The sequence below is a fragment of the Gorilla gorilla genome, chromosome 10 (assembly GCF_029281585.2).
Source record: "Gorilla gorilla gorilla isolate KB3781 chromosome 10, NHGRI_mGorGor1-v2.1_pri, whole genome shotgun sequence".
Classification (NCBI taxonomy): domain Eukaryota; kingdom Metazoa; phylum Chordata; class Mammalia; order Primates; family Hominidae; genus Gorilla; species Gorilla gorilla.
In genome coordinates this window covers 26,103,306-26,130,451 of record NC_073234.2, presented here as the reverse complement: position 1 = coordinate 26,130,451, position 27,146 = coordinate 26,103,306, and the positions used below count along the sequence as shown (strand labels likewise).

The window sequence follows — 27,146 nt, the reverse complement described above, 5'->3', positions numbered from 1 at the left end:
CTGTCTGAACCCTAGGGGCCAAATAGTCCTGTATTCCAGACAGTCTTTGGGTACAGATCCCAGACCCTTTGGCCCTGTGTTTAGTACCATCCAGCCCATTCTCAAAGGGCCATGTGGGCTCTTCAACTTGGGAATAATGTTTATTGGGTGATCTGTTTCTCTATACCTCTCATCCTCGAGGCTAAGAGGGCTCAGTTCCTTAAGCTTTCACCAGCTGGCAGAGGCAACTGGAGCAGAAGGTAGGAAGTGGATTTATTCAGCTTTTTTTTTGTGTTCCTTATTAAATATATATTGACAGCTCCTTATTTGTTGCGGTTAAATTGGTGTAAACTCTGAATTTACATTAAATCTGTGAGGTCAATTTCCTCATCTGCGTGTTACAGATGAAATCCGTATATTACCTTTCAGGAGTAAGTTGCCAAATAGTCTTAAGGTTTTATCATTCCAGGTCTTAACAGCTGTGCTACGAATAGCTGCTGGTGCTTGATACATGTTGAATGACTGACTAGATGCAAAGGATTTAAAAACAAGTGTTTGAGAGGGTAAAGCGCAGAGTAGTTTGGGTGCCCTATTTTACCTCTCCTTGTCAGCTGCGGGTGTCAAGACGGGCTGAGGGAGGAGAGCCAATGCACCCTGCTCCAACAAAGGGTCAGCAGCGCGGGCTCCTGGGAACGCTCCAGACAACAACCCGGGCGCCCCGTTCACCCTGGCTTTCCTTGGTTCTGCAACGCGACCCGCGCGCTCGCGTCCCGGCGGATTGGAGCCATAGAAAGCGCACCGGGCGCCTTTAAATGCTAATGAGAGTCCAGGGCCCGACTCCCGAGCCAAGTTTCCCCACCCTCTCCCCTCGCCCGCCCTTCCCTCCCGGGCCGGTGCGCCGCCTAGAAAAACTTGTGCGGGGCCATTTTTGGGGCAGTAAGATCGAGCGAGGAGCCCAAGAGCGAGCGCGCAGCACGAAGCTCAAGCCGCCTCCGCCGCGCGACCCCACCTCGGCCGCCGCCGCCTGCGCCTCGAGATCCGCCCCGGCCTCCCCGAGAGCGAGCCCCGGCCGCCGCGACCACCAGCCGCGCTAACCGCCGACCAACCGCCACCGAGGCGCCTGAGCGAGAGCAGAGGAGGAGGAGGCATGAGTGAGGCGGGCGAGGCCACCACCACCACCACCACCACCACCCTCCCGCAGGCTCCGACGGAGGCGGCCGCCGCGGCTCCCCAGGACCCCGCGCCCAAGAGCCCGGTGGGCAGCGGTGCGCCCCAGGCCGCGGCCCCGGCGCCCGCCGCCCACGTCGCAGGAAACCCCGGTGGGGACGCGGCCCCCGCAGCCACGGGCACCGCGGCCGCCGCCTCTTTAGCCACCGCCGCCGGCAGCGAAGACGCGGAGAAAAAAGTTCTCGGTGAGTCAGGCCAGGGAGGGCAGGGGCTGCCGTAGTGGGGCGGGCCCAGCCGGCCGCGGAGCACGTGTGGGCAGCTCGCGCTACATCTCCCACCCGGGCTGGAGACGCTGACAGCACAGGGTCCCCAGGGGTCTCCGGGACCCCAGGGATCTCCGGGTCCCCAGCGCTGGCCGCCTCCCTTGCCGGCGCTCCCAGGTGAGCGCGCTGCGCCCTGCGCTCCTGGCGGCCGTGTGCACCTCCCTTCTGGTTCCGGGCCAGAAAGTTTAGGTCTTAACTTCTGTCTCCCAGACGGGCACTGTTGCGGATTCGCGTGGTGGAAAATGCCTGCGTTTGGAGAAGAAAGGAGAGGCAGTCTGGGAGAGGGGACCTTGGGTAGGGATGGATATAGGGGAAGGACCGACACGTGGGCCTGGCACTTTGGGGTCCTTGCTTGGGATCTGGGAAAGGAGAGCATTTCCTTTGGGGAAGAGGAGGGCGCTAGAAGGAGACGGGGAGGGAAAGATAGAAAAGCTTCTTGCCAGGAAGGGTCAGGTGTCTGTCCCTGACGCCCTTCCCACATGGGCATGGGAAAGACGCCATGCTCCTGTTGGCCACATGCCAGCAAAGAGGTGTTGCAATCGTCTCCGGGAAACTTGGGTCTTAGTCCCACGTCCTCCTCCCCCTCTCTGTGCCCACTGCTGCAAACAGCCATTCAGTGTCCACCAATGGCTACACGCTTCCCTCTTCCCGGACTGTGGGAACGCACGTGGTGTAGCAGCTGAAAAAACTTTGTCGGAAGTGGGGGTATGACGTTAGTTCAAAACATTGTTACCTTGGCACTTGTAACCTAGGAAGGGAAACAGGAAGATGAAATGTTGAGATTTGGGGGGGCAGTGGATGGAAAGGGTTTCTGTGATGGTTGTTGGTTTAGTCACATAACTTAAGCGTTCTTTTCGTAAGTAACGCCCCTGTGTGAGTTCTTAAACGCTTGCAAAGCAGGTGGGTGGTGAATAACCTCCCTAAAGGGTGTGTGTCCATATCGTTCGCTCTTATAAACAGGAACGTTAACAGATGGTGTAGGATGCTTCGGAGACCTCTTCACTATTTGGGGTGGGGCATGTTTGTCTCATCTCTCTCTGAGCCCTACTTCCCCTTTGGGAAGAAAGTTGAGGGAGCAATGTGAGAAAAGTGTAACACCTTTCAATATTCCCCACCTTGAGAGGACTATTTTCTGGTTTTTTTTTTCCAGGGCTTTTACTAAGTCCCTACCAAACAACATGCTAATTGTAACCTGTGTAGGTTAAGAAACAAAATAGGCGTGATTTTGCTGGACTAAAAGTTGCTTAAATCTAGTCAGTAGTACATTGTGATGTTGTTTCTAGCAAATATTTCTTGGAACACTTTCTGCCAGATGTCTGAGAGAGAAAACCTTGTGTTCTCCAAAGCAGTGTTAAGATAACATTGTTAATGATACCTTATTTTTGTAGAAAGCTTTTGCGGTTTTTCACTTAATCCTGTACTGTTCTGAGATTGGGAAAGCAGATACTATCTTTAAAGATGAAGGAAACAGATAAATGAAGGTTAATTTCCTCAACCAACTGCCTCTGCAGATCCCTGGTGATGAGTCTGATGACTTTTATCTTTCCACTCTTACTGCGTCTCTCTAAAAATGAAGGACAGCCCTTTCTACGTGACACCTCAACACTGTTTGTCTCTGTGTAGTGTGTCCTGCCATCCCCTTTCCTTTGCCAAGCAAACACATAGATGCCTAAGATGTACTAGGCACAGTGCTGACTAAAATGGATATGTTCTAGTATTTGCAAATGGGCCTTCACTTGAGTTTATAAGCACATAGGCCAGGAAAAATAGTTTTCATGAGTGCAAAAAAATTTTCCTTCTGATAAATGTTATGGAAATCTATGGTCTTCCTCCCCAACCCTTCCCCTTAGTGTATATGAAGTGGGTTTATGGTTTAAAGCAAGACGTGGGAATGAATTTGATCATAAGAAGTCCTTGGAGAAGTATTTGCGGAATTAGGAAACTTTTTTTTTTTTTTTTTTTTTTTTTGAGACGGAGTCTTGCTTTGTCGCCCAGGCTGGAGTGCAGTGGCGCGATCTCGGCTCACTGCAAGCTCCACCTCCCGGGTTCACGCCATTCTCCTGCCTCAGCCTCCCGAGTAGCTGGGACTACAGGCGCCCACTACCACGCCCGGCTAATTTTTTGTATTTTTAGTAGAGACGGGGTTTCACCGTGTTAGTCAGGATGGTCTCGATCTCCTGACCTCGTGATCCGCCCGCCTCGGCCTCCCAAAGTGCTGGGATTACAGGCGTGAGCCACCGCGCCCGGCCAGGAAACTTTTTAAAACTACATTGGAGAGTAAAAATAACCTTCAGCTTGGATTGAGGTTAGACCTGAGAATTATTTATCATCTTTTTCGTTTATTATTAGTATTGTCATTTTAATCAAGATTATTCCTTCAACAATGCTAGATATTAAAAACAGTTCCAGTCTTTATATTTTCCCAGGTAATTAATTTTTTGGGCAAATGAAAAGAGGCACTAAACGCATATTATTTGGAATATTGCCTGACTTAAATGCATATAATGTATCAAAAACAGGCCTCTTCTGTGTACATTTGCATCGAAAACATCAACTGTTTTTTTCTCCGTTGCCTTGCTGCTCCAATTAGAGTGGCCTCAAACGTAAGATTGCCTGGGTTTGATCTCTCCTTTGGAGAGATGAGAGATCTTTGGAATTAAAGCTGGAGAATGCCTCATCAGTGTAGACTGCATAACTTTGGAGATATAAAGACATGTTTTTTTTGTTTTGGATTTTCTTTGCCCCAACAAAGAGAGCTAAAGTATTTTCCGAAGTGTATCAGTCTAGCAAACTTCAGAACTAACCCTGCCTACAACAGAGCAAGTCTTAATTACTATTTTAGTTTTGAATTTAAAAGTGAAGCCTTATTGTTTATCCTTGGAAATTATAAACTTTGTATCTTATGAAAAGACAGTATGGATTGATGTTAATAATTACTTTCATTCTCTACTGAGCCTTTTTTCTTTATTTTTTCTTTAAGGTAATCTATTATCAGGTTTCCTGTTTCATTGAGTCTTGATAATTGCTTTTTGCACTTCCTGAATTGAGACAGGGGCATCTCCTAGAAGTACTGAATTTGTCATTCACAATTGATTCCAAAGATCATATTTGAAATAGTTGAGATAAATATAAACTACAAAATACAAGTTACATGAAGTTTTGTTTTGTTTAGATTCCTTCTCTCAATTCTGCTAAAATCAGGCATTGTAGAGAAGTGGTCCTGCTCATGAGGTAGAGACAACCATCATGGTAAAGAGAGGGATTTTATGGAAAAATGGTTAAGTTTGATTCGCACAACTGTAGAGAGCAAGGTAAACAAAGAAACAAGCCCAAATTCATCATGTGGTTTGAAAAGACCTGTTATATCACGTCTCAGAGTGGTAAGTACAGAACTGGATTGAGACAGCAGCAGTTCTATAATTATTCTTGACTCCTCTGATGAGCTCCCGTTTGGCGACTGGACAAGTTGCTTTATGTCTTTGTAGATTGCCTGTTAACAAGGAGCCACCTTGTTTCTCATTAAAGTTTGCCTAATATTTCCAAGTATGAAAGTGATGTGTTAAGGTCTTTCACTCTTTTATTGTAGCTCCTATTTTGAACTTATAAAATTTGTCTAGTTTAAAACATGGAACATTCACCTTGAACATTCTTTTTTTCCTTCAGCGTTTCTCGATTTTAATGATTACAGAATTGTATAGACTTATAACCACTCCTTATCTTGTGACTTTCCTGAAAAGTTGAATAAGGAAGAAAGGTTTAGTCTTCTGAAAAGTATTTCCTTATGAGATCTTGGCTTGCTCCATTTTCTTTTTCTAAAGTATTTTGGAATTAAGCTTTTAATGGTTTCTTTAGGTATGTTTAGGCTTTGTCTAATGTTATCAAGATCTTAGTGATATGAGCTGTATCTCTTTGTAGGTCAGATACTAATTTATCTGCTTAATCCTATTTTAGCCACCAAAGTCCTTGGCACTGTCAAATGGTTCAACGTCAGAAATGGATATGGATTTATAAATCGGTATGTGTGTGCGTATATTTGCATGTTTTAAGTTTATACTTACATTGTGGCACCAGCAGCTATGAATCCCTTAGCCTTCATTAATGGCTTATATAAATTTTTTAGGTTTCTAAGCACTGTAAATATTCTCATTTCTAAGCTACTGTTTGTTAAATATTACTTAAAATACATTTCCAGGACACTAATAAATAACTTATTTCATAAAATCTAGTCATTAAGGAAAAAAAGGAGGGGGAGATAAAATCAGAAATGGGAAGGGCCTTAGGATAAATGAGACCATATCCATAATTTCACAGGTGGAGAAATGGAGTCTTACACTGGTTAAGCAGCTTTCCTAAGGTCACCCAACTAGTGAGTCATTGAGCTGGATCTTTAACCCACTTCTGGTCCAGTCCTATGTAGAAACTGTAAACTGTGGTAACTTTTAACCGTACAAGAATGAGAACACAACTACAAGATGCTGGAAGTATTACGAGGTTTTCACATGATATCGGCATTTTCTTTGCTTTCCCACCCCTTCTTAAAGTCCTCCAATTTCTTGTCTCCTTTGGTGGGGTGGGGGTGGGGGGCTGTTTTAAGTTTCAGTGTAAGGAGAGCCTAGTTCACAGCTGTGCCCTGTCCTTTTAACTGTCTTGCTTTGCTTTTGCTGGGAGGAAAATCTGAGGCTCTGATTACACACCATGTGATTCAGAAAGAGACAGAGGAACGGGATGTTTCTGTATGTTGAGTCTATGAGCTTGGATCTAAGCACTGTGGCAATGTGGAGGAGGAAGGTGGGTGGCCTGTGGAGTTAGAAATGTTTAACAAGGATTTTAGGTGTCTGAATTGAGTGTAGAAAATAAGTGAAAATATATGTTGTGTTTTGAGGACTTGGGATTTAAATCCATAACACATAGATTCTTTTAAGTTTTTCCACATACGTACTACCTTTAATTGTGAGCTTTTTGTCTTTCAACAGAAATGACACCAAAGAAGATGTATTTGTACATCAGGTAAGAGGGATTATAAATACTACATTTGCTATGTGAGGAGAGGGTGTGTAATCTTCTGTCAGCCCTTTCCCAAAAGTAAGTCCTATGGATTATTATTTTAATCTAAACTCTTTCTGTGATTTATTTTGCAACAAGAGTTCAGTTCCACATTTTAAGATTGGCAAATAAGTTCTTCTACCCCATCATATTAACTGTTTTCAAATAGTTTTATTTTTGCAGTTGTATAAAGTGATATTTGGTTAGACCACTTTCTAATTTTTAAAGCCTTTGAGTCCTTAGCAAAAAAAAAAAAAGGTCTGTTTCCCTTTTAGCATCCTGTTCTCCTGATGTGGTTCCTCCTTAGTGTTTGCCTGGAGCCAATCTGGCTTCTGCCTGGGTAGGTATTGGTTAAAGCTCCTCTGTCAGAGCAGCTCTCAATTGAAGTAAATAGCGCAGAGAAGCAGATAGTAAGATGAGAAAACTTCCAGTTCCCAGGGTAGCCCTCACTCTTGTTAAATGAGGCATGTTAGGACGTGTCCAGGTCAAAAGCTGCAAATTCCCTTAGGTTTGCAGGAAATAGAGGAAATGGGTAAGATATGGAGCTTCTCTGCTATAGGTGCCTCAGTTTTTCTTTGCTTTATTAGCCTAGGATGTTATTTATTCTGTTATTAATATGTCCTAGACTTCCTTTATAAAATAGGTTAAGAGAAGGAATACTATCCTTAGTGTTCTTTTTGTTTATTTAGTTTTCAGTGAATTGTCTGAAATATGCGTTCTCAGAGTATAACAATAAGGAAGATAAAGCAGCAGGTACTGATGCCAGCCCATTCTCTTGCAATGCAGAAATCCAGAATACATCTGATTTTCTGTGTTTTTGTTTCCTTCTGTTTAGGTTTGTGTGTGTATTGGAGTGACCATAGGAGTTGGAGATAGTGGTATCTAGCTGTGGTTTCTATTGTTTATATTTCTACTTGACTGGATATATCTCAGTTGTATTTAGATAATTTGAGTAGATTTATTTTGTTCAGATACAGTGACTTTTAGGGTCATAATAGTGTTGTTTATAATACTTGGAGGTTTGAGGTTAATAGACCTTTTAGGGTAAGAATTCTGAAGACTGCTAGAGTCAAGGTCCTCAGAAGTTGCTGTATTGGTGGCTGGCTTTATTAGCCTGTGAGTATATGACCCGATTCCAGCCCCCGTGAGGTTGTGTGGTGAGTCACCTCAATGTGTTGAGGCTTGCCCAGTTTAACAGGAAAAAGGGAGCGAGCCGGCAGGGAGGGGCTGTTTTTGGAATGGCTGAATGTTCATGCTGCGTGCCTGTCCTGAACTGCCTTTTTTCCTCTATGGGTGAGGTCTCTGCTCTGTTGGCTCACTATTTCTTTTCCCTCCTACTCAGAGTTAGGGGACGGGCTGGATTACACATGCTTAATCGCTTTATAAAATAAGGTTGACCTAGTTCCATAGAAACTCAAGCCCCTTTAACTGTTTAGAGATACCAGCCAAAGAAATGGAAATGCATGGCAGGAATTATTTTCTGCCTTCATTGATGGAACAAGAGAGAGCAGCACCTATTCATAAGCAGATATTTAGGTGTAGATGTTTAATGAAGAATAGCATCTTCACTAACCTTTTAATGTATTATCAGGGAATGTAGGATTTGTTGACATGAATTGTGTGATGGGAGAAATGTTGAATAAATATCATATAGGTAGAGTACAGGGATATGAATTCCCTCTCCTCCACTTCCCCCGTCATCCCTGGGGCTGTTACGGTTGTGACTTCAGATAAATCACTTTAACTGTTAGCCTCATGTTAACTCATCTGCAAAATGGGAGGAGAGGGGGGAGGCCAGATTATTACTAATACGTTCTGATTCTTGAGATAATTTTGTTTACTCGTCAGAAATATTTATCCCCTTGGCATTTTAATTTGTTTTTCTTTATCACTGCCTCCTTTCCTCCTCTGGAGATTCAGAGAATCTCTGAAGCTTAATGGCTTGAGGTAATTAATACATCTGATATGATCAGGTGATCAGCCTGTAACAGTAGTGTGTAGTCACTGCACACACCGCAGTTATGGAAAAAACATGTTCTGTTTAATCCACCTGTCAAGATGAATAGCACAAATCAGGGAACTAATGTGGAATATAGTTTTATAGTGCTTTCTTCTTGTTGTGTTGGAGGTCCAACTTAGTGGGAGAATGGTGGAAAAATAAGAATCGGTCAACAGTTTCTTCAAGTTCACTCTGGTGTACTTGAAAGCAGTGAAATCTGTGGCCAATATTGAAATATACATTGAATAAAATTTTCTGTTCTCTTTCCAGACTGCCATCAAGAAGAATAACCCACGGAAATATCTGCGCAGTGTAGGAGATGGAGAAACTGTAGAGTTTGATGTGGTTGAAGGAGAGAAGGTGAGAGGAAATTGTGGTTGGGTATCAAAGTGCTGGCACATAGTACTGTTGCACAATAAATTATCTATCAGCCCCTTATGAATTGACATGACTTTGGAATTTTTGTACAATAGCAGGAAGTGACTTTTAAATAGAATTTTTTTTTTTTTTTTTAAGATGGGGTCTCCCTCTTGCCCAGGCTGGAGTGCAGTGGCGCGATCTTGGTTCACTGCAACTTCCACCATCCAGGTTCAAGTGATTCCTCTGCCTCAGTCTCCCTAGTAGCTGGGATTACAGGCATCCACCACCATGCCCGGCTAATTTTTGTATTTTTAGTAGAGACGGGGTTTAACCATGTTGGCCAGGCTGGTCTTGAAACTCCTGACCTCAGGTGATCCACCTGTGTCAGCCTCCCAAAGTACTGGGGTTACAGGTGTGAGCCACCGCACCCAGCTAGCAGAATTATTTTTGACATTGTCATTATAAACATTCTGCAATAAAGATACTTTAATTTCTTATTTAATAAATGATCAACTCTGATTATGGAAAGAAAAGCTGATTTCTCAATTTAAAAATAACTTATATTTTTATACCAAAGGTATATATTTTGAAATGCAGATTAAAATTTAACTATCTTATGTATTAACAATATATTAAAAGTGCTTTGCAGCTGGGCGTGGTGGCCCACACCTGTAATCCCAGTACTTTGGGAGGCCGAGGCAGGCGGATCTCCTGAGGTCAGGAGTTCGAGACCAGCCTGGCCAACATGGTGAAACCCGTCTCTACTAAAATTACAAAAATATCTGAGTGTGGTCGCACGCCTGTAATTCCGGCTACTCAGGAGGCTGAGGCAGGAGAATCGTTTGAACCTGGGAGGTGGAGTTTGCAGTGAACTGAGACATTGCACTCCAGCCTGAGGGACAGAGCAAGATTCCGTTTTTAAAAAAAAGAAAAAGAAAAGAAAAACTGCTTTGGGGCAAAAGATTTCTTTTATCAAAGTAAAGTTTTCAGGCTGACTTGTAAGCACTTCTACCTACAAATAATACATGGTAAAGAATATTTTAATCCCAATAAAAGGAGATCGAAATTGAATATTAATCATTTTGTTTTCTGTTTGGCTTGGATTTTGGGAAGCTGAAGGTACCCTGATAGACCCTAAGATAGCTTCATCCGGGTGAATTGAATCCAAGAAGTTAAGGGATTTTCCTGAAGACTAGCTACAGAAGTTTTTAATATTGTTATATATTTAATTCTGTGTCTGTAATGCCCTTTATGCTTTGGGTTTAGTCTGTTATAGATACTAGTAAAACAATATTGAGTAAGATTAAAAACACGCTAAAACTACGTATAGCACAACTGCCATGGCAGCTAATCATGGCAGCTGAATTATAAATTAACTGGATGACAGGTTAACTCCCTGTATGTGCTCCTCCCACATACACATATACCATTCCATAGGTCATGTTCCTAATGGCTCTCAAACCATTGTGTTTTAAAAGAAAAACAATTTATTTCATTTGATGCAGAAATTTAAGTGATTATCTTTACCAGTGTGATCCCCAGGGTATCTTGTAAGTCTTTTAGATTTTCAAATCACTCACCAGCACCTGCCACTCTGTGAGGATCTCTGATATCCCATCCAATTTTTTAAAAATTGTTTTGGGTTGATTTTTCTTCTGTATGTTTTCAGAACTCAGGGTTTTACAAAGTGATGTAGGGTGTGAAATACACTCTGAAATCTTCTTGGTCTACATTTTTTTAACATTTTTGAAACATTTTCCATTTGTCCATATGAGAATAAGAATTCTAAATCTGTTTCAAGGATAATAGGAAAGGCTAAAGAAGGACTACATGTGTGGAGAATATTATTCATCAAAGACCCTTTCTTCTTGTTGCTGCCAAAATAGGAGAAGTTTCACTCAGTACCTTTGTGCTGGACAGAGAATCATGTGAGCCCATGAATAGGGATTGTCGTCTTGGCACCTCCTAGACTAACACAGGTTTCAACACATTCTAGGAAAATAACAGTATCTCAAGTCTTTCCCATTGAGGAATATTCTTCCTGGTCTAGCATTGCTTCTACTTTGACAGTTGTATATTTGCTAATTTATGTTCTTTAAAGAGGTTACACATTGCTTTTGCGATTGACATAACTAGACAAGAAAGCAAAACTCAGGTTGTATGAGCAAACAAGCCATATATGTTTAAATCAGGATGTGAAGTACCTTTGCTCACTTTGTTTAAAACCTACATCTGTTTTTAAAATCACAGTGGGAATTCTTAGTATATTCTGCCAGTCTTATACTCTAGCAGTCCAAGGCTGTTTCTTGAGTTAGTGTATGTTCTTTTTAATTTTGAGGCCATCTTTTTATTTTCTTCTCAGGGTGCAGAAGCTGCCAATGTGACTGGCCCGGATGGAGTTCCTGTGGAAGGGAGTCGTTACGCTGCAGATCGGCGCCGTTACAGACGTGGCTACTATGGAAGGCGCCGTGGCCCTCCCCGGAATGTACGTTGTCTCTGTTACTTAACCAGTGATGGAGAAATTGTTATGCATGGTATTAAGTGTATGTACTTGGAGCAGATAAATGTCTTGTCTTCTCCTGGAGACAAATGATTTAAGTGAGTTTTATTTTTTCTTTAGAGGAAATTTTTATCTTATTTTTTAAAATGTGTATTATTGATTTCCATAGGTTTTTGGGAAACCGGTGGTGATTAGTTACATGAATAAGTTCTTTAGTGGTGATTTCTGAGATTTTGGTGCACCCATCACTGGAGCAGTATACACAGTACTCTTAAGGGGAAATTTTAGCGCTCAGAATTTTTCCAGAGCCACTGGTCTCATTAGAAACTTGCCATTCAGAAGTTGTATCAGTTAGGATATATTTGGCTGCAAGTAATAGACATTTAATTATCTTTTAACAGGAAGACTTAAGGGAGACAGTGCTGAGGTTTTTTTTTTTTTAACAAGGTTTCTCTTCATTTGGCTCTTTTTTCTGGCCAGAACCTAGTCACAGACATTCACTGGCAAAGGGGAATGGATTCCCATCATTGACTTAACCTTGTTGTTCATTCTTTGGTGCCGACACTGTTGACCTCTAAGAAAATCAAAATTTGGTTGGTGGAAGAGTGGGAAATAACTTGTGAACAGGCAATAAAAGTACAGGCCACAGAACTATTAACGAATTTGCTTTGGTTAAGAGGCTGTTTTATTTAGCATAGCATTTTTCCATTATTTCAAAGTAAAGAAGCAATAAGTGATTCTGTGGATTTTTAGTTCTTTAGGTTGGTTTCAGTGCAGGGGAAAGAGTTTGTCACAAATCTGGCTGGAGCTTTCTTGGGAGGCTCAGTTTATAGGAGTATTCTCAAGGCACCCAAAACGGACCCCAGTATATTTGTGGTCATGAGAAACTTACTAGATTTGAATCATTCTTGGTGTTTCTAGAATTAGAACCAGGTATTGGCACATTGAAGAAAACTCCGAATGTTTGTCAGCACAGGATTGTGACTGCCTGTCTCATCCAAAGAAAAACTCATCAGAATTAAATATCTGCAGATTGAGAATGACCTATCTTTATGTTTTGATAGATTTATATCTTTCTGTTTACCTAAATGCTTTTCCTCTTTATTCTGCCATCATCACATCCTGCCCAAATTAATTCTATCAGATTCCTTAGGACTTCCCACTTGTTTCTTTGTGTTTGCTTATCTTATTTGGTTTTTAATAAGCTATGAGGCGGGTAGCTAGGAATGAGCTGCTGTAGCATTTCCTACATCATGTTCTCTTTGAAGTTCATCAGAGTCACAGAGCGCTAACTGTGATTATTTTGACTCCCAGGTTAATTCAAAAGCAAAAGTGGTAGAAAAACATTCAGTGAAAAATTTTTCTTAAAGTCTTTTCCTGTCCAAAACCTGAAAATTCTAAAGTCATGCATATAAAAGATATTTAGAAACAAAATTGTTAAAACGCTTAAGAAACAAAATTGTTAAAACTCTTAAAGTATACATAAATGAGCTTTTTTGTTGTAATATCTAAGTCCCAACAACTTGTTCAGTATCTCTCAAAAGAGTGTGTTCAGCATTGCTGGTGCCATTATTATGCTTTGTAAAACTCTTAAAGATTTGATTGTGTGAAATGCAAAAGAGGAAGATAAGCCCAAGAAGAAAAACAGTTTATGTTGTCTCACACTTAATGTTTTGGTAAGCATTTTCTGTGCAAATAAACGTTTACATAATTGTGAATCTCATCTTTGGTAGAGGTTTTATGAAGAGTAGAATGACTTGATTTTTTTTGAAGTTAGGCTAGTTGAGGCTTTTTTGGAGGGGGAGTTTGGTTGCACATGTGGACTTGTTCTGGAAGGGTCCAAAGCTTAAATACACTCCTGTAAAAAAAAGTAATGGGTCATTATTTTGCTTTTTTTATTTATTCATTTTTAAAAACTAGTTACTTCCCATTAAAGACATTTGCATATCCCCTTTAAAGTAAGACTTGAAATCACATAGTCTTTGTAGGATGTTTGGTTTTTTAAAATGTAAAATGGTAGTATATGATATAATTTAAATAGAAGAAAAATATAAAATGAATTGGTAAATTCCTTTGTGAATATTAATAAGATCTATTATTTAGAAACCTCCAGGATTAGGGCTTACTACCATCAAAGTATGATTAAAGCTTTACTCCTAAACATATAAAGGGAGTCATGCCTTAGGTCAGTGGTTCTCAAACTTCCTGATTTTGGGATCTGTTTATATGCTTACATGTTATTGAGGATTCTAGAGTTTTTGTCAATGTTTATTTATATTAATATTATATTAGAAAGTAAAATAAACTTAAAATGTTAATTGATTAAAAATAACTATGTTCATGAAAATAACAGTTTTTATGGAAAAAAATATTTAAATTGAAAAGAGTGGTATTGCTTTATACTTTTGCAGATCTCTGATGTATGGTTTAATAGAAGATAGCTGGATTCTCACATCTGTTTCTGCATTCAGTCTGCTGAGAGACCACATGTCATTGTAGCCTTTGGGAGACCCCACCATATACTTCTGAGAGAATGCCTGGGAAAGGCAAATAGCATCTTAGTAATATTATGGCAATAGTTTGACCTCGCTGACCCCCTGGAAGTTTTCAGAGATCCCATCCACACTTTACAGACTTGTAGGAAGAATACCACTTGGGTCAAATATGTTGGTAACATCATAAAATGTATTCTTTTTTGGCTTTTCCCTGACATTGCCTCAGTGGATGGTAAATGCTGGGAGACATGCATTTGATGGAGCAAAAATTATAAACCTTGCAGATACTCTTCGGGTGGTTGGTTAGCTGATACCAGTTCTAATGAGATGACTATTAAATTGATTGTAGATTGATTGCTCTTGCTTTTCTGCTTCTTGGTATTTTATCTGCACAGATCTACTCTAATCTTAATGTAGTTTATCCCAGGCAATCACATGATAATCTGGGTTAAATGCATTTTGTCTGTATAATGGAAAGGATTATATTGCTTTGGGGAGATTTTATTTTGGTGATATTCATCCTAAATGGTGTTCTTTGGTTCTTTCCTTGCTAAAACTTCTTCTGAATCTCTGTTTCTTTGCTTCGCTAGTACGCTGGGGAGGAGGAGGAGGAAGGGAGCGGCAGCAGTGAAGGATTTGACCCCCCTGCCACTGATAGGCAGTTCTCTGGGGCCCGGAATCAGCTGCGCCGCCCCCAGTATCGCCCTCAGTACCGGCAGCGGCGGTTCCCGCCTTACCACGTGGGACAGACCTTTGACCGTCGCTCACGGGTCTTACCCCATCCCAACAGGATACAGGTAAAATAGCAACTGAGACTTCTCTTCAGCAATCCTCACCCTTCCGTCCTTCTCTGCCTCCTCTTCCTCCTCCTCCTCCAACATCAGCTGCCAGAAACCTTGCTTATGGCTTCCTGATGCTACAAAAGCTGAGGCAAGGCCTTCAGTCTGCTTTTTCAAAGCAGTCATTCCGGTAACACTTCTAAAAGCAAAACCACGTGATCCATGCCTGTAATAGGGAACCCTTATGGCTAAAGTTTCTAGTTGATAGAAGAACAAAAGAATTAAGGTAACAAGACAGGTGGAATGTGTAAGAGTTTGGACTCTGAAGTCAGGCTGGATTTGAATCCTGTTTCTGCTACTTATTTGTGAGGTTTTGAGAAAACCAAGTTTTAGATTAAGTTCATCCATTAAGTGGGGGCATTAAATGCCTGCACCATAGGGTTATGATGATTAAATATAAAGGATTTAGCAAAAGAGATGCCTGCAGCATAAATAACATTTATAAAGTATTGGTTTTAAATGAGACAGTGCTGATTTTTAAAGGCAACCTACCAGAATGGAGGTCGTTGATTATTGATTCTCCTTTTTCACTGCAGAATATTAGTACAGCTGTTTTGAGTTTGTTTTGTGCTTAATAAACCTTACATCAATTTTGCAGTTCCTAGGGAACTTGGAAAACTAGGGATAGATCATCATTTTTGTTATCAGTAGCCACAACTTTTTTCTCCTCAGTGTCCTTGGGGTTTCTTTTTTTTCCCCTCACCACTAGATGTTTTGACCGAACATTATGTTCAGTCTGTTCTTTGCTACCCTTCTCCTGTCCCATCATGCATGACTGTGTTCTTTCTTGTTTTTTTCCTTCTACTCTTCAACAGCTGCCCCTGACAAATGTGCTAAAAATAACAAGTAGACTTACATATATGGAGAGATTGGGTACATGAGACATAGTAGCTTTAGGGCAGCACTCTGGGCTTCTAGGAAACAAGGACAGGAAAAGTCAGTGAGATTGTAATATGCACTTATTTTTAGTGTCTTAATAGTGCTTTCCTGAAATACTCCTCCTTAGTGTTTGGCTTATACAACATATATCACGTTTGCTGAAAGCATGATGATTCTTTTTCATATCTTTTGAAATAAAATGTATTTCACCTTAGGAATTGAAGTTTCAGAGCAAAGTCATTCCTTAGTGCCACGTAAAACATCATATGCAGAAGCGAATCGAAAGCTGCTTTTGAGCATGTACGCTTATTCCTGTAACTTAACTGCATTTAGTTGTTGACTGAATGGCTGACTTTCCTACCTGTTCCATGTCAGAAGTAAAAGTTGTCTTCATCCTTTAAACCATATTTTTTAATAATCTTTATAATATCTACTAGTTCTCTGACTAAGTAGTCTGGTTAAGCCAGTCAAGAGCATCAAAAGAAAATTCCTAAAGCTCTCATCCATATAACTAAGCTACTTCAAGGTTGTCAGTGTGCTGTCTTAAAAATATATAGATGGATCTCTAGGATAGTAAAAATTATTGAGATCAGATAGAAAAGTCTTCGCCAACGTTTTCTACTATTACAACGCTATGAAATTTATTGGGCATAATAGCAAAAAAAATAGGAATATATAGGCCAGTGGTATTTGCCTTATGCACTAAGGACATAATATAGCATGATTTATTAGTGACTGAATGACTTCCATTTTTAAAGAAAATAGTTCTATAGATTTGAAAATTAAGTAGAATCATTCACTGAGCTACTATGTGCTTGTTGTCTTTGAGAACATAATTATATGATGGAGGGAAGGGAGCAACATTGTGGCATCTACCAGGTGACAGATATTTGGAATCGGTTCTTTAGTTGTCTCTATAGCCTGAGGGAAGCAGTGGTTTCCATATTTTTTGTTGTTGTCACAAATGAAGAAATTTGATTACTTTTAAAAATCAGCAACTTTTATTTTACATGGACAAGAAGTGGTAGAACTTAATTTTAATTCATTTTGTTCTTGTCATCCAGTCTTTCTGGCAGACTCTCATCCTTTATACACATTAATTGCTGTTTCTGTCAGTCTTTTTTTGTGACTCAGCAGTTTCTGAGGAAGAAATGGCTGAGCTTACTTAAGAAACTAAAGAGAGGCTCATGTGATGGGGATGTGAATGAAGGGGGAGAGGGTATGAGGTGTGAGATCTCAGGGGAGGTCAAGACATGCTGGTAGACCACTGTAAAGACTTGACCTACTGTAAATGTGATGAGAAGCCAGTAAAGGGATCTCAACAGAAAAGAAACACTGAAGAGATTATTGGACTGTTTCGTTGGGACTAGACCACAGGAGGCAAGAGTATAAAAGCAGGGAGAACAGCTGCTATAATCTTTTCAGTAGAGACATGAACATGGGTTGTATTAGAGAAGCTGGCAGTGGAAGGTCTGATTAAATGGTTAGAGTTGGAAAATGTTTTAAGCATATAGAGGTGTTGGCATTTCATGATGGATTGAGTGAGGAGTATGAGGAGTGGTAATATATTGTATGAGGAGTAAATAATACCTCTGCAGTTTTGATTTAAACAAATATGGGAATACTGAGGAAAGATAGGGTTTGGAGGGAAAGGTGAAAATTCTTTGGAGGTCTTTTTCTCATATTAAATTCACGTACAAGTGGAGGTGTTAAGTAGGCAGAAGAAATAAAGCAAAGGGAAGAGGTAGAAAGTGGCTGGAGGATGGAAGGTGTAGTCTTAGATACGGTGGTTGACAACATTTTTGGGAGTTCATTAAGTTGTATTTGAGAAGAGACCTAAATGGAGCAAGGGATCAAGTCTATCAGGTCCCAGGAAAGGTGTGAATGGGAGTCTGAAGGGGAGAAATGGAACTGTAAATAATTATTTGGAGTTATTTATTTATTTATTTATTTATTTATTTATTTTTTGAGACAGAGTCTCACTCTGTCACCCAGGCTGGAGTGCAGTGACACGATCTCGGCTCACTGCAAGCTCCATCTCCTGGGTTCACGCCATTCTCCTGCCTCAGCCTCCCGAGTAGCTGGGACAACAGGCACCCACCACCACGCCCGGCTAATTTTTTGTATTTTTAGTAGAAATGGAGTTTCACTGTGTTAGCCAGGATGGTCGCAATCTCCTGACTTCGTGATCCACCCGCCTTGGCCTCCCAAAGTGCTGGGATTACAGGTGTGAGCCACCGTGCCTGGCTGATTTGGAATTATAAAACAGGATGTTTAAAGCCGTAGGGGCAGGATGATATTAACTATAAAGTGAGTGTAGGTGGAAATAGGGTCCTAGGATCAAGTTCTGGGACACACCAACGATTAAAGATTAGGAAGATGAGGATTGTCTAGCAAAGGACAGTGAGAAGGAGCAGCCAAGGAGAATGTATTTCAAGAAAGAAATGTGTTAAATGCTTGTTGATAAGTAGAGATTAAGCTGAGAATTGATTATTAGATTTGGTAACTTGGAGGTCAGTGGTTTGGTGAAGACAAAAATTTAAATAGAATGAGCTTAAGAAACAGCAAAGGGCGGGAAGAGGAGACATATTTCCCCATTGAGGTTTCTGTAGTGGTGGTCATGGTGTTTGGTTTTTGTTTAGTATGTACGTCTGTAAAGAAATGGGATAGCAGCTGGAAGAAGATAAGGGATCAGAGCAAGATTTTTGCTTGATTTGATTTGCTTTTTACAATGCAGAGTTACCCCTGGTCTCTCCCTTACCCCTTATCTCACCAACAACTTCTAAAGCCATTAAATGGGCAGATCAAGGTAGGCATGTGTGTTTGCCATAAACCCACATATATATATACACACATACATAGACACACATATATATGTAACATTGTGTGTGTGTGTGTTCCATGGTTCTGTCTACTGAAAGGTCCTGAAAGCCGTGATATCTTAGTAACAGCATTGAGCATACCTGTCCCCCAATTTTTTGTTTTTAAATAACATTCTCAAACAAGAAGAATTCCCTTTGGAGAAATGGCTGATTTCAGAGCTGGGACAGAGAAAGTATAATATGAGCCTGGAACATCTTGTTGTGCAAGAAAGCGAAGAAGTACTCAAAGAATGTTGGAAACACATCAAAAGGATATGAGCCAGCTTGAAGGGGTTCCCATTGGCCAGTAATGATAGTAACAGATTACAACTCATTGAAAAAAATAGAAAACCATGAGTCCATACAAATATAAATAAATAAACCAATATATTGAAAAATTTGATAAGGAATAGTATATTTATGCACTTTTTAAGTACTTCCTCACAAAGTACTCATTAATTACAAAGAAGGAAAGAGTCAACTTATACTGGAGGACTCTGGTGGCAGATACCACCTTAACCACTTATCAAAGTGAACATTATCAGTAATGGCACAAATCGAAACTATATGCCACCTGACATGATGCAGTGAGGAGAATGCAATGTCACTTTTGTGACATCCCCCTGGGGATGCAAAAACAATATCTAATCATTAGTGAACACCAATAACCCAAGTTGAGGGATATTTTACAAAATAACTGGTTTGTAATCTTTAAAGAAGTATCAGGGTCATGAAAACCAACGTGGTGGCTCATGCCTGTAATACCAGCACTTTGGAAGTCTGAGGCAGGTAGATTACGAGGTCAAGAGATTGCGACCATCCTGGCCAACATGATGAAACCCCATCTGTACTAAAAATACAGAACATTAGCTGGGAGTGGTGGCACATGCCTGTAGTCCCAGCTACTTGGGAGGCTGAGGCAGGAGAATCGCTTGAACTGGGGAGGCAGAGGTTGCAGTGAGCTGAGATCGCGCCACTGCACTCCAGCCTGGTGACAGAGTGAGACTCCATCTCAAATAAATAAATTAAAAAAAATTGCTCCAAACAAAAAGATATAACTTACTTCAGTGCATAATTCTAAACGGTGTTTTTGCTATAAAGGGCATCATTGGGACAAATGGTGAAACTTGAATGGGATCTGAGAATTACATGTAACTTTTCTGTAACTTTGTGCTTATTTCAAAATTTTAAAAAATTGAAAAGGATGGGTGCTATTTCACTGGGTATATATGCTTGGATGGAAATGATAGAAAAGGTGAAAACATATAGTGAAGGGATAGCGTTAACATGCTGTGTCTAGTTGATGAGAATAGAGAGGCTGTTGGTTTCAGATATGAACTTGGACCACTTACCCAGGGTAATGGGAGAGAAGAAAATTCTAATGTAAATACAGGGAGCTGGGTAGATTTGCTAATGAGAATGTGGAAATTGTCATCTGACTGTTTCTCTTCCTTGATGAAATAATGAAGGACAGTATTTGGCTCTTAGGGGGAGGAAGGGATGTTTTGAGAAAAGAAAGTTGAGATGGCTGTATGGTAAAGAATTGCAGACATTGTTGGTGGGTTTTTTTGTTTTTTTAAGTTGTTCTTTCTTTCCCCTGGAAGTTGTACAATAAGTTAATTTTATTCCACTGGCTTAAAGTAAGTTTGTTGTAAGGAAAAATAAAAGAGTATTTTATTTAAAGAGATGAATGAAATGTATCCGATTTCAAAATGTTAAATTGATACGCGAAAATAAAGTTAGGTGCCCTGGGACTAAGCAGATGAGTATTCTAGTCAGACTAGGTTTGTCTTCCTTTTCAGTCGCTCACGAAGATTTACTCATAAATAGTTCGTGTTGCAACTGAGAGTGCCTAGTTTTGTAAGGAAGCATTTTGTTTTTTGCTTCTAAAAAAAATTCTGAACATAGCTGTATGCACTGTATCTTATTCCCTGTGCTGTGACACTCACTGTCAGCTCTCATTGCCTCTCCAGGCTGGTGAGATTGGAGAGATGAAGGATGGAGTCCCAGAGGGAGCACAACTTCAGGGACCAGTTCATCGAAATCCAACTTACCGCCCAAGGTACCGTAGGTATGTCGCATTTTCCACTAATGGCCAGTTAAAGGACTTGTGTGCACAATGGTAGAATGAGGGCTGTGTGGTTCCGTTTTGTGGATTTATTATATATCTAGAAGATGTGAATGCTTTAACTACATGCCAGAGTTTTCAGGTGGTGGTGTGACATTTCCCACCTACTTAATACTAGAATTTTTAGTTATCTCTGCACCAAAGCATCATTTTGTATTCTGGAATTATAATAAGATGTAAATTAATACTTAATTTTTATCAAAATAAATCAGATAAATTATTGGTGGGCAATTCCGTGGTAATGCTGCAGATGGAGGAAGAATTGAGTGTCAGAGGATATTTGGGATAGTGACTGTTAATCACTGAGGCAGTCCAGTAGAGGGGTTAAATCAGGGTATGATCAAATCGCCTGAATTTATCTTCCTACCTTACAATTCATTAGATGTATGTTCTCGGACTGCATTCCAGCCTGCGCAATAGAGTTAGACCCTTTCTGAAAACAAAGAGATATTCTATAGTTGGGGATTAAAGGTACTAATGCAGCTAAGATAATTAGTGTGGTACCTGATAAAGTAAAGGCCTCACTATGTATTAGATATTATTACCACCATTGAGGTTAATATTAGTGAACGCTGGGTTCTTGTATTTGTGCTTTATTCCTTTTGAAGACTGAATTAGGCTAGACTCCTTCCATAAGATCCCTTTGAAGCATTTTATAATATAAGCCTGCCCATTCTTTTATCTTACCCTTTGTGGTAAGTGGAAAAACTACAACTTCCTTCCTGAATGATGTTTATGCTACCTTGAAATTTGTCAGTATGGCTTTATTGAAGGATAAAAAGTATATTATATTGGGAAAGGATTCTACCAATATAATTGTAAAAGGATCGTATCCTTTTTCTTCACAAGGTTCCCTCCAGCTTTAGGCATAATCACTAATGATTAAGTACTAGGGACTTTCAAAATAAAAGAGATGGCATAGAAATGTCTTACTGGAACAAAAAGGACTCAGTAGCGTGTGAGGCTCAGCATTGTCAGTCCCTGGATATGTGATCTTGGAAAGTCATATTTGACCTTTTTTAACCTATAAAAGCGGCACTTTTATATAGCTCAGCCGTATACTTTATCGTCTAAACCTCTTGGTTTTCTTGTTATAAATCTCATCCACAGAATTACCATTCAAATTAAATACTTAATTTTAAAACCGACTAGCACAGGCTCTGGCACATAATAATGTTTCTTCTCATGTTTAATTCCCTTAGTCTCTGCTAAATTCTGTTCATGGAAGGCAGATACCAGACTACTCTTCTTTTCTTTTTTAATTTTCCTATTCTTAGTGCTTATCAAAGGGCCTGATAGGAACAGAGTATGTGTTCGGTATATGTATGTTCCTTACCAATATGTATTCAAATGAAAGGGGAAAATGATGGAAAATTAAGATTTTTTTTTCCATGAAACCTCTATTCCATTTGTTGCATTGACCTGTGAATAATTCTAGCAATAAGTACTCATCACTTGACTTTTTTTTTTTTTAATCTTGAGATGGAGTCTCCCTGTGTCACCCAGGCTGGAGTGCAGTGCCAATCTCGTGTTGCTGCAACCTCTGCCTCATGGATTCAAGCAATTCTTATGCCTCAGCCTCCCAAGTAGCTGGGATTACAGGCATGTGCCACCACGCCCGGCTAATTTTTGTATTTTTAGTAGAGATGGAGTTTCACCATGTTGGCCAGGCTGGTCTCGAACTCCTGACCTCAAGTGATCCGCCTGCCTCAGCCTCCCGAAGTGCTGGGATTACAGGGGTGAGCCATCATGCCTGGCCCTGATCACTTGACTTTTTAATTTTTAAAAATAAATAAAACCTTATTTTCTGGAGAAGCCCTGTCCTGTTGGCACTTGTTCTATTTTCTTCTGTGTTCCCTACAGCAGGGGACCTCCTCGCCCACGACCTGCCCCAGCAGTTGGAGAGGCTGAAGATAAAGAAAATCAGCAAGCCACCAGTGGTCCAAACCAGCCGTCTGTTCGCCGTGGATACCGGCGTCCCTACAATTACCGGCGTCGCCCGCGTCCTCCTAACGCTCCTTCACAAGATGGCAAAGAGGTAAATCCAACCAGTCAGGGCGGATGTTGCCAGATAGTCTTTAATCATGTCAGACTTTAGCATTCTAAAAGTGGTTTTATCACATGAAACCTGACACTTAACAAATACAAAAACATTTTGCTCAAGATCCATATATATAGGGTATGCCTTGCACATAACACAGACCACATATTTGAATCCAGTTAACATTCTCTGAAAGAATGACCCATACTAATGGGGATTCAGAGCTAAAACATTTAGGGTTCTTCAAAGAAGAGAGGCATTTATCGAGAGGAAGCTGCCTCTAAGCATGAGTTGAAAGCAGTTGTGTATCAGACTTTATGGAGAGTAGTGGTATTTAGTTGCCGTTTGTAAGCTGTTCTTCTATGGTACTAATTTTGTTTTGTTTTTTGTTTTTGTGAGGTTTTGGTTTCGTTTTGTTTTGGTAGAGATGCCAGGGACTGAATATGGTACTAATTTGTGACTCATACATAAGAGTAGTTAAATTTTTGCATGCTAATTTTCCTTCACAGGAAAATTCAAACTTTTAAGAACTTTCAGTCTTGAACTTTCCACTGTCATCTGACTTTATCTGATTTATGGCTTTGTTTTGCATTTTAGGCCAAGGCAGGTGAAGCACCAACTGAGAACCCTGCTCCACCCACCCAGCAGAGCAGTGCTGAGTAACACCAGGCTCCCCAGGCACCTTCACCATCGGCAGGTAAGAGCTGGGGCAGCCCAGTCTTGAGTTGGTATTTTCTTTTTAGTATCACTGGTTTCTCAACAAGAGTACAAATTAGTCTAAACTAGTTCTGCAGTTCATCTGTGCCAACCCCTTGTCTCTATTGGGACTCTGTGGAAAAAGTGATTTGGTGGTTAAATATTTCTGGGATTGACCTCATTTTGATAAGCTTTGGTGAGGATATAAGCATTCAGACAGAGTTGATGATACTCAACTTCTTTTTTCTAGACAGGCAGTTTTTTAACTACTAGTACCACTTAGGAAAAGTGATGCTAAAAGTCCCTAACAAAGGCCTGGTTTTAGTAATCAGAAACAGTTTCAGAACCTGTTTAGTAATCAGAAACAGTAGAATAAACTAAAGGATTTTTTTTCCTTCCCTTTTTCTTTGATAATCAACTTTATTTATTTTGAGGCGGTGCAGCATAGTGTGTAAGAGCCAAGGTTTATCTGCCCAATGCAGGCTCTACTGCACCTCTCATTTGCTGGGTGATCTTGAGCAGTTTATCCTCTGTCTCAGTACTATCTGCTACTGGTAAAAATTAGGATACTAATTATATTTACTAGTGTCATTGCAAGGATTATTAAGTGAAATAACAGGAAGTGTTTACAATAGGGTGTGGTAAAGAATAACCTCTCGTAAAAGGATAGCTTGTTATTTTCTTGTCATTTTCTACTTTTTTCTGTCATTTAAAGGTCTTGGACATTTTATTTACATAGAATTATAGCCAGAAAGATCAACTCAATTATAAATTCTGGGTTGTTTTTTTTTTTTAACCTGTAACCCTTTTAACTGAGACTTTAGTTCTTATACTTCTTGGTTATCACCCTTTCCATTAGCTTTTAGTTAAGAGAGAGGTTGTAAACTCAGTGTCAATGCTATTTTTCAAAAATTGTTAAAATTTCATCAATGAAGTTTTGGGATTATTATAAGTTCTTGTGTCTTAAGGCCATCTGCTTTTATATCCAGTGATGTGGGATTTTAATCAGCCGTTAATTAGGTAAGCATTCGCTATGAGGACAATATTCTGTTTTATCTTGGGTAGCATGGACAGTTTGTCACAGAAATAAGTTCCCTATTCAAACTTGGAATTAACTGATTCAGAGTAACATATTAATCATATAAAAATGGCCATACCCTTTTATGGCGTAACATTATTTCTAGGTATTGTTTCTAAGGAAATAATTTTAAATATTGGGAAAAAAATATTTTTACAATTTACAGTCTGTCTGACATTTGGTAAATAGCTAATTGTGATATATTCATATTAGGAGATAGGGTGCAGCCACTAAAATGATTTTGAGATTGTTCATTAGTAATGGTAATTTTCTTTTATACAATTTTATAAAATTTTTGCTCTTATGTACTGACTTTTCTGGTTTATAAAAATACTTTATTAAAAAGTGAGAGTTTCCATTTAATTAACATATAGCTTACAGATCTATACAAGATGTGATTGTATTTAGAGCATTTGAAGTACTCTTTTTCTCATTATATGAAAAGCATATAATTTCTGCCTTTTTATTCTTTAACTCACGGTTACTTTGTCACTCTTTATAAGTTTGATTTTAATTTTTCCCAGGTGACCTAAAGAATTAATGACCATTCAGAAATAAAGCAAAAAGCAGGCCACAACCTTAACCAACACCAAAGAAACATCCAAGCAATAAAGTGGAAGACTAACCAAGATTTGGACATTGGAATGTTTACTGTTATTCTTTAAGAAACAACTACAAAAAGAAAATGTCAACAAATTTTTCCAGCAAGCTGAGAACCTGGGAATTCCTGCACAGAAGACAAGAGAGCAGCCTCTCCAGTTTCAGCAACCGCTAGGTTTCTATTTTTTTTCCTGGTTTTTACTGTTTTGGTAATATATATATTGAAACAAGAAATATTAATACCACATGGGGAGAACCCCAACCAAAGAAATCTGAAATATATAGTAAATGCTTTTTTTTCCGTTTTTGTTCATTTTGGATGCTGGTGCTAAACCTCCAAGTGTCATGATTTAAAAAAAAAAAAAAAAAATTTATGTCCTTCTTATTTATTTCTAGGATGAGGGGAGGATAACATTTTTGCTTTCTTATGTGACTCTCTTTGAAAATGTGCAGTAAGAAATTCCTCAAAAATAAAATTTTTACCCTTCAGAGGACAGAATGTTTAATGGGAGTGTATTTTTGCCGACCTTAGCGTGTGTTTATCTTCTCCACCACTTGATTTACTTGACTTGATTAATAGTAAATTCAAAGCCAAATGTAAAGTTAAGTTAATGCTGTTTCACAAATTTAGGCATATAAGCTTGAGATGATAAAAAATTGGATTCCTGTTGAAATGTACAGCTGGAAATTGACAAGTTCATGTCTGAGTTCAGTAGTAGGCATGAATTATTTGGTACTGTCTCTTTTTGAATAATCTTCATTCAGTGAGGCGACGTGATGACCTTTAGATTAACGAAGGAGTTAATAGTTCTAACATCCTTCAACTTCCAGCCTGAGGTTTTTACCACTAACTGCTGTGTTGTAGGTATACAAGGGAGCTCTTTACAACTACATTTCTCCCCCTCCCAGCCATGGTGCCCCTAAGTTGAGAAAAACTATCGCAGCTGTCAGTGCCGTATAGTTACTTTTCAGAACTGCTGCAGCAGTACATATCGAGTGTAGGTTTGTGCTAAACATTATTCTAGTGGCTAGGATGGAACAAACCAACAAAATACCATTGTTTCAATGACCAGGTACATACAGAAAATAAACAAGTATGGAATTTAATTTAGATGGCCATAAGTGCTGTTAAGAAACATAAAACATGGTAGGAGGACAGGGACTGGCATAATCATAGGGGATATGTTGATTTTAAATAGTGGGGAGGGTCTCCTATTTAAGTGGAGTCCTAAGGTCATTAAACATTTGAGTATCTGCAGGGAAGAGCACTGCAGGTGGAGGGAGCATTCTTGGCCTAATAAATGGCAAGCAGGTGAATGTGAACTGTTCAAGAACCTTGTATTATCTTGCAAGTTAAAAGGGTTGGTAAAAATTGGTAATAGGCCAAGGCAAAAAAAATCAACTATTTTATTCTATTAAAAAAGGCTCCCATCTTGGTTCCAGTTTCCTCCAGGCAACCAGTTAGCATATCTTAAAAATAGACCCATTTCACATATTTCATGTGTGTGAGTCTCTGTGTGTGTGTGTGTGTGTGTGTGTGTGTGTGTGATTGGCCGACTAATGCAAATTTGAGAAGAGGAAATGAGCTTAAATTGTGCTTATGTTAACAACTTAAAAACAATCATTAGACATATCCATGTTTAAAATTCTATGAATAGTTCAACTATACTATTTAGCCAATCTTCTTTTTCCTAACTTCCCCTTCTTTTTTTTTTTTTTTTTTTGTGTGGACAAGAGTGACTTTATTGTATTTTGTTTTATATTTCAAGATTGATGACAATTCTTTTTCTTTTTTATATTTCCTTTTTTATTATTATTATACTTTAAGTTCTGGGATACATGTGCAGGACGTGCAGGTTTGTTACATAGGTATACATGTGCCGTGGTGGTTTGCTGCACTCACCAACCGATCACCTACATTAGGTATTTCTCTTAATGCTATCCCTCCCTTAGCACCCCCAACCCCCAGCAGGCCCCAGTGTGTGATGTTCCCCTCCCTGTGTCCATGTGCTCTCATTGTTCAACTCCCACTTAACAAGTGAGAACATGCGGTGTTTGGTTTTCTGTTTCTGTGTTAGTTTGCTGAGAATGATGGTGTCCAGCTTCATCCATGTCACTGCAAAGGACATGAACTCATCATTTTTTATGGCTGCATAGT

General features: G+C 39.7%; 1 protein-coding gene across 2 annotated transcripts; it reads left to right on the top strand.

The window, feature by feature from the left end:
* Positions 1-854: 854 nt before the first annotated feature.
* YBX3 (Y-box binding protein 3) lies at positions 855-25,487 on the top strand. Of its 2 annotated transcripts, XM_004052717.5 has the most exons (10): positions 861-1,391; positions 5,421-5,484; positions 6,443-6,476; positions 8,782-8,871; positions 11,234-11,356; positions 14,457-14,663; positions 20,419-20,516; positions 22,437-22,611; positions 23,212-23,311; positions 24,913-25,487. In XM_004052717.5, exons 1-9 carry the CDS (start codon positions 1,127-1,129, stop codon positions 23,275-23,277), a joined length of 1,122 nt encoding a protein of 373 aa, XP_004052765.1. In that variant the 5' UTR covers positions 861-1,126; the 3' UTR covers positions 23,278-23,311; positions 24,913-25,487. The 2 variants fall into 2 exon arrangements, with proteins under 2 accessions (XP_004052766.1, XP_004052765.1); XM_004052718.5 differs by lacking the exon at positions 14,457-14,663 and having other exon boundaries at positions 855-1,391.
* Positions 25,488-27,146: the final 1,659 nt, after the last annotated feature.

Excerpts from the sequence above, each read along its gene's own strand:
- YBX3 (XM_004052717.5), top strand. The coding sequence starts at position 1,127 with ATGAGTGAGGCGGGCGAGGCCACCACCACCACCACCACCACCACCCTC. Across the intron at positions 1,392-5,420 it reads CGCGGAGAAAAAAGTTCTCG|CCACCAAAGTCCTTGGCACT; the intron begins GTGAGTCAGGCC and ends ATCCTATTTTAG. Across the intron at positions 5,485-6,442 it reads GGATATGGATTTATAAATCG|AAATGACACCAAAGAAGATG; the intron begins GTATGTGTGTGC and ends GTCTTTCAACAG.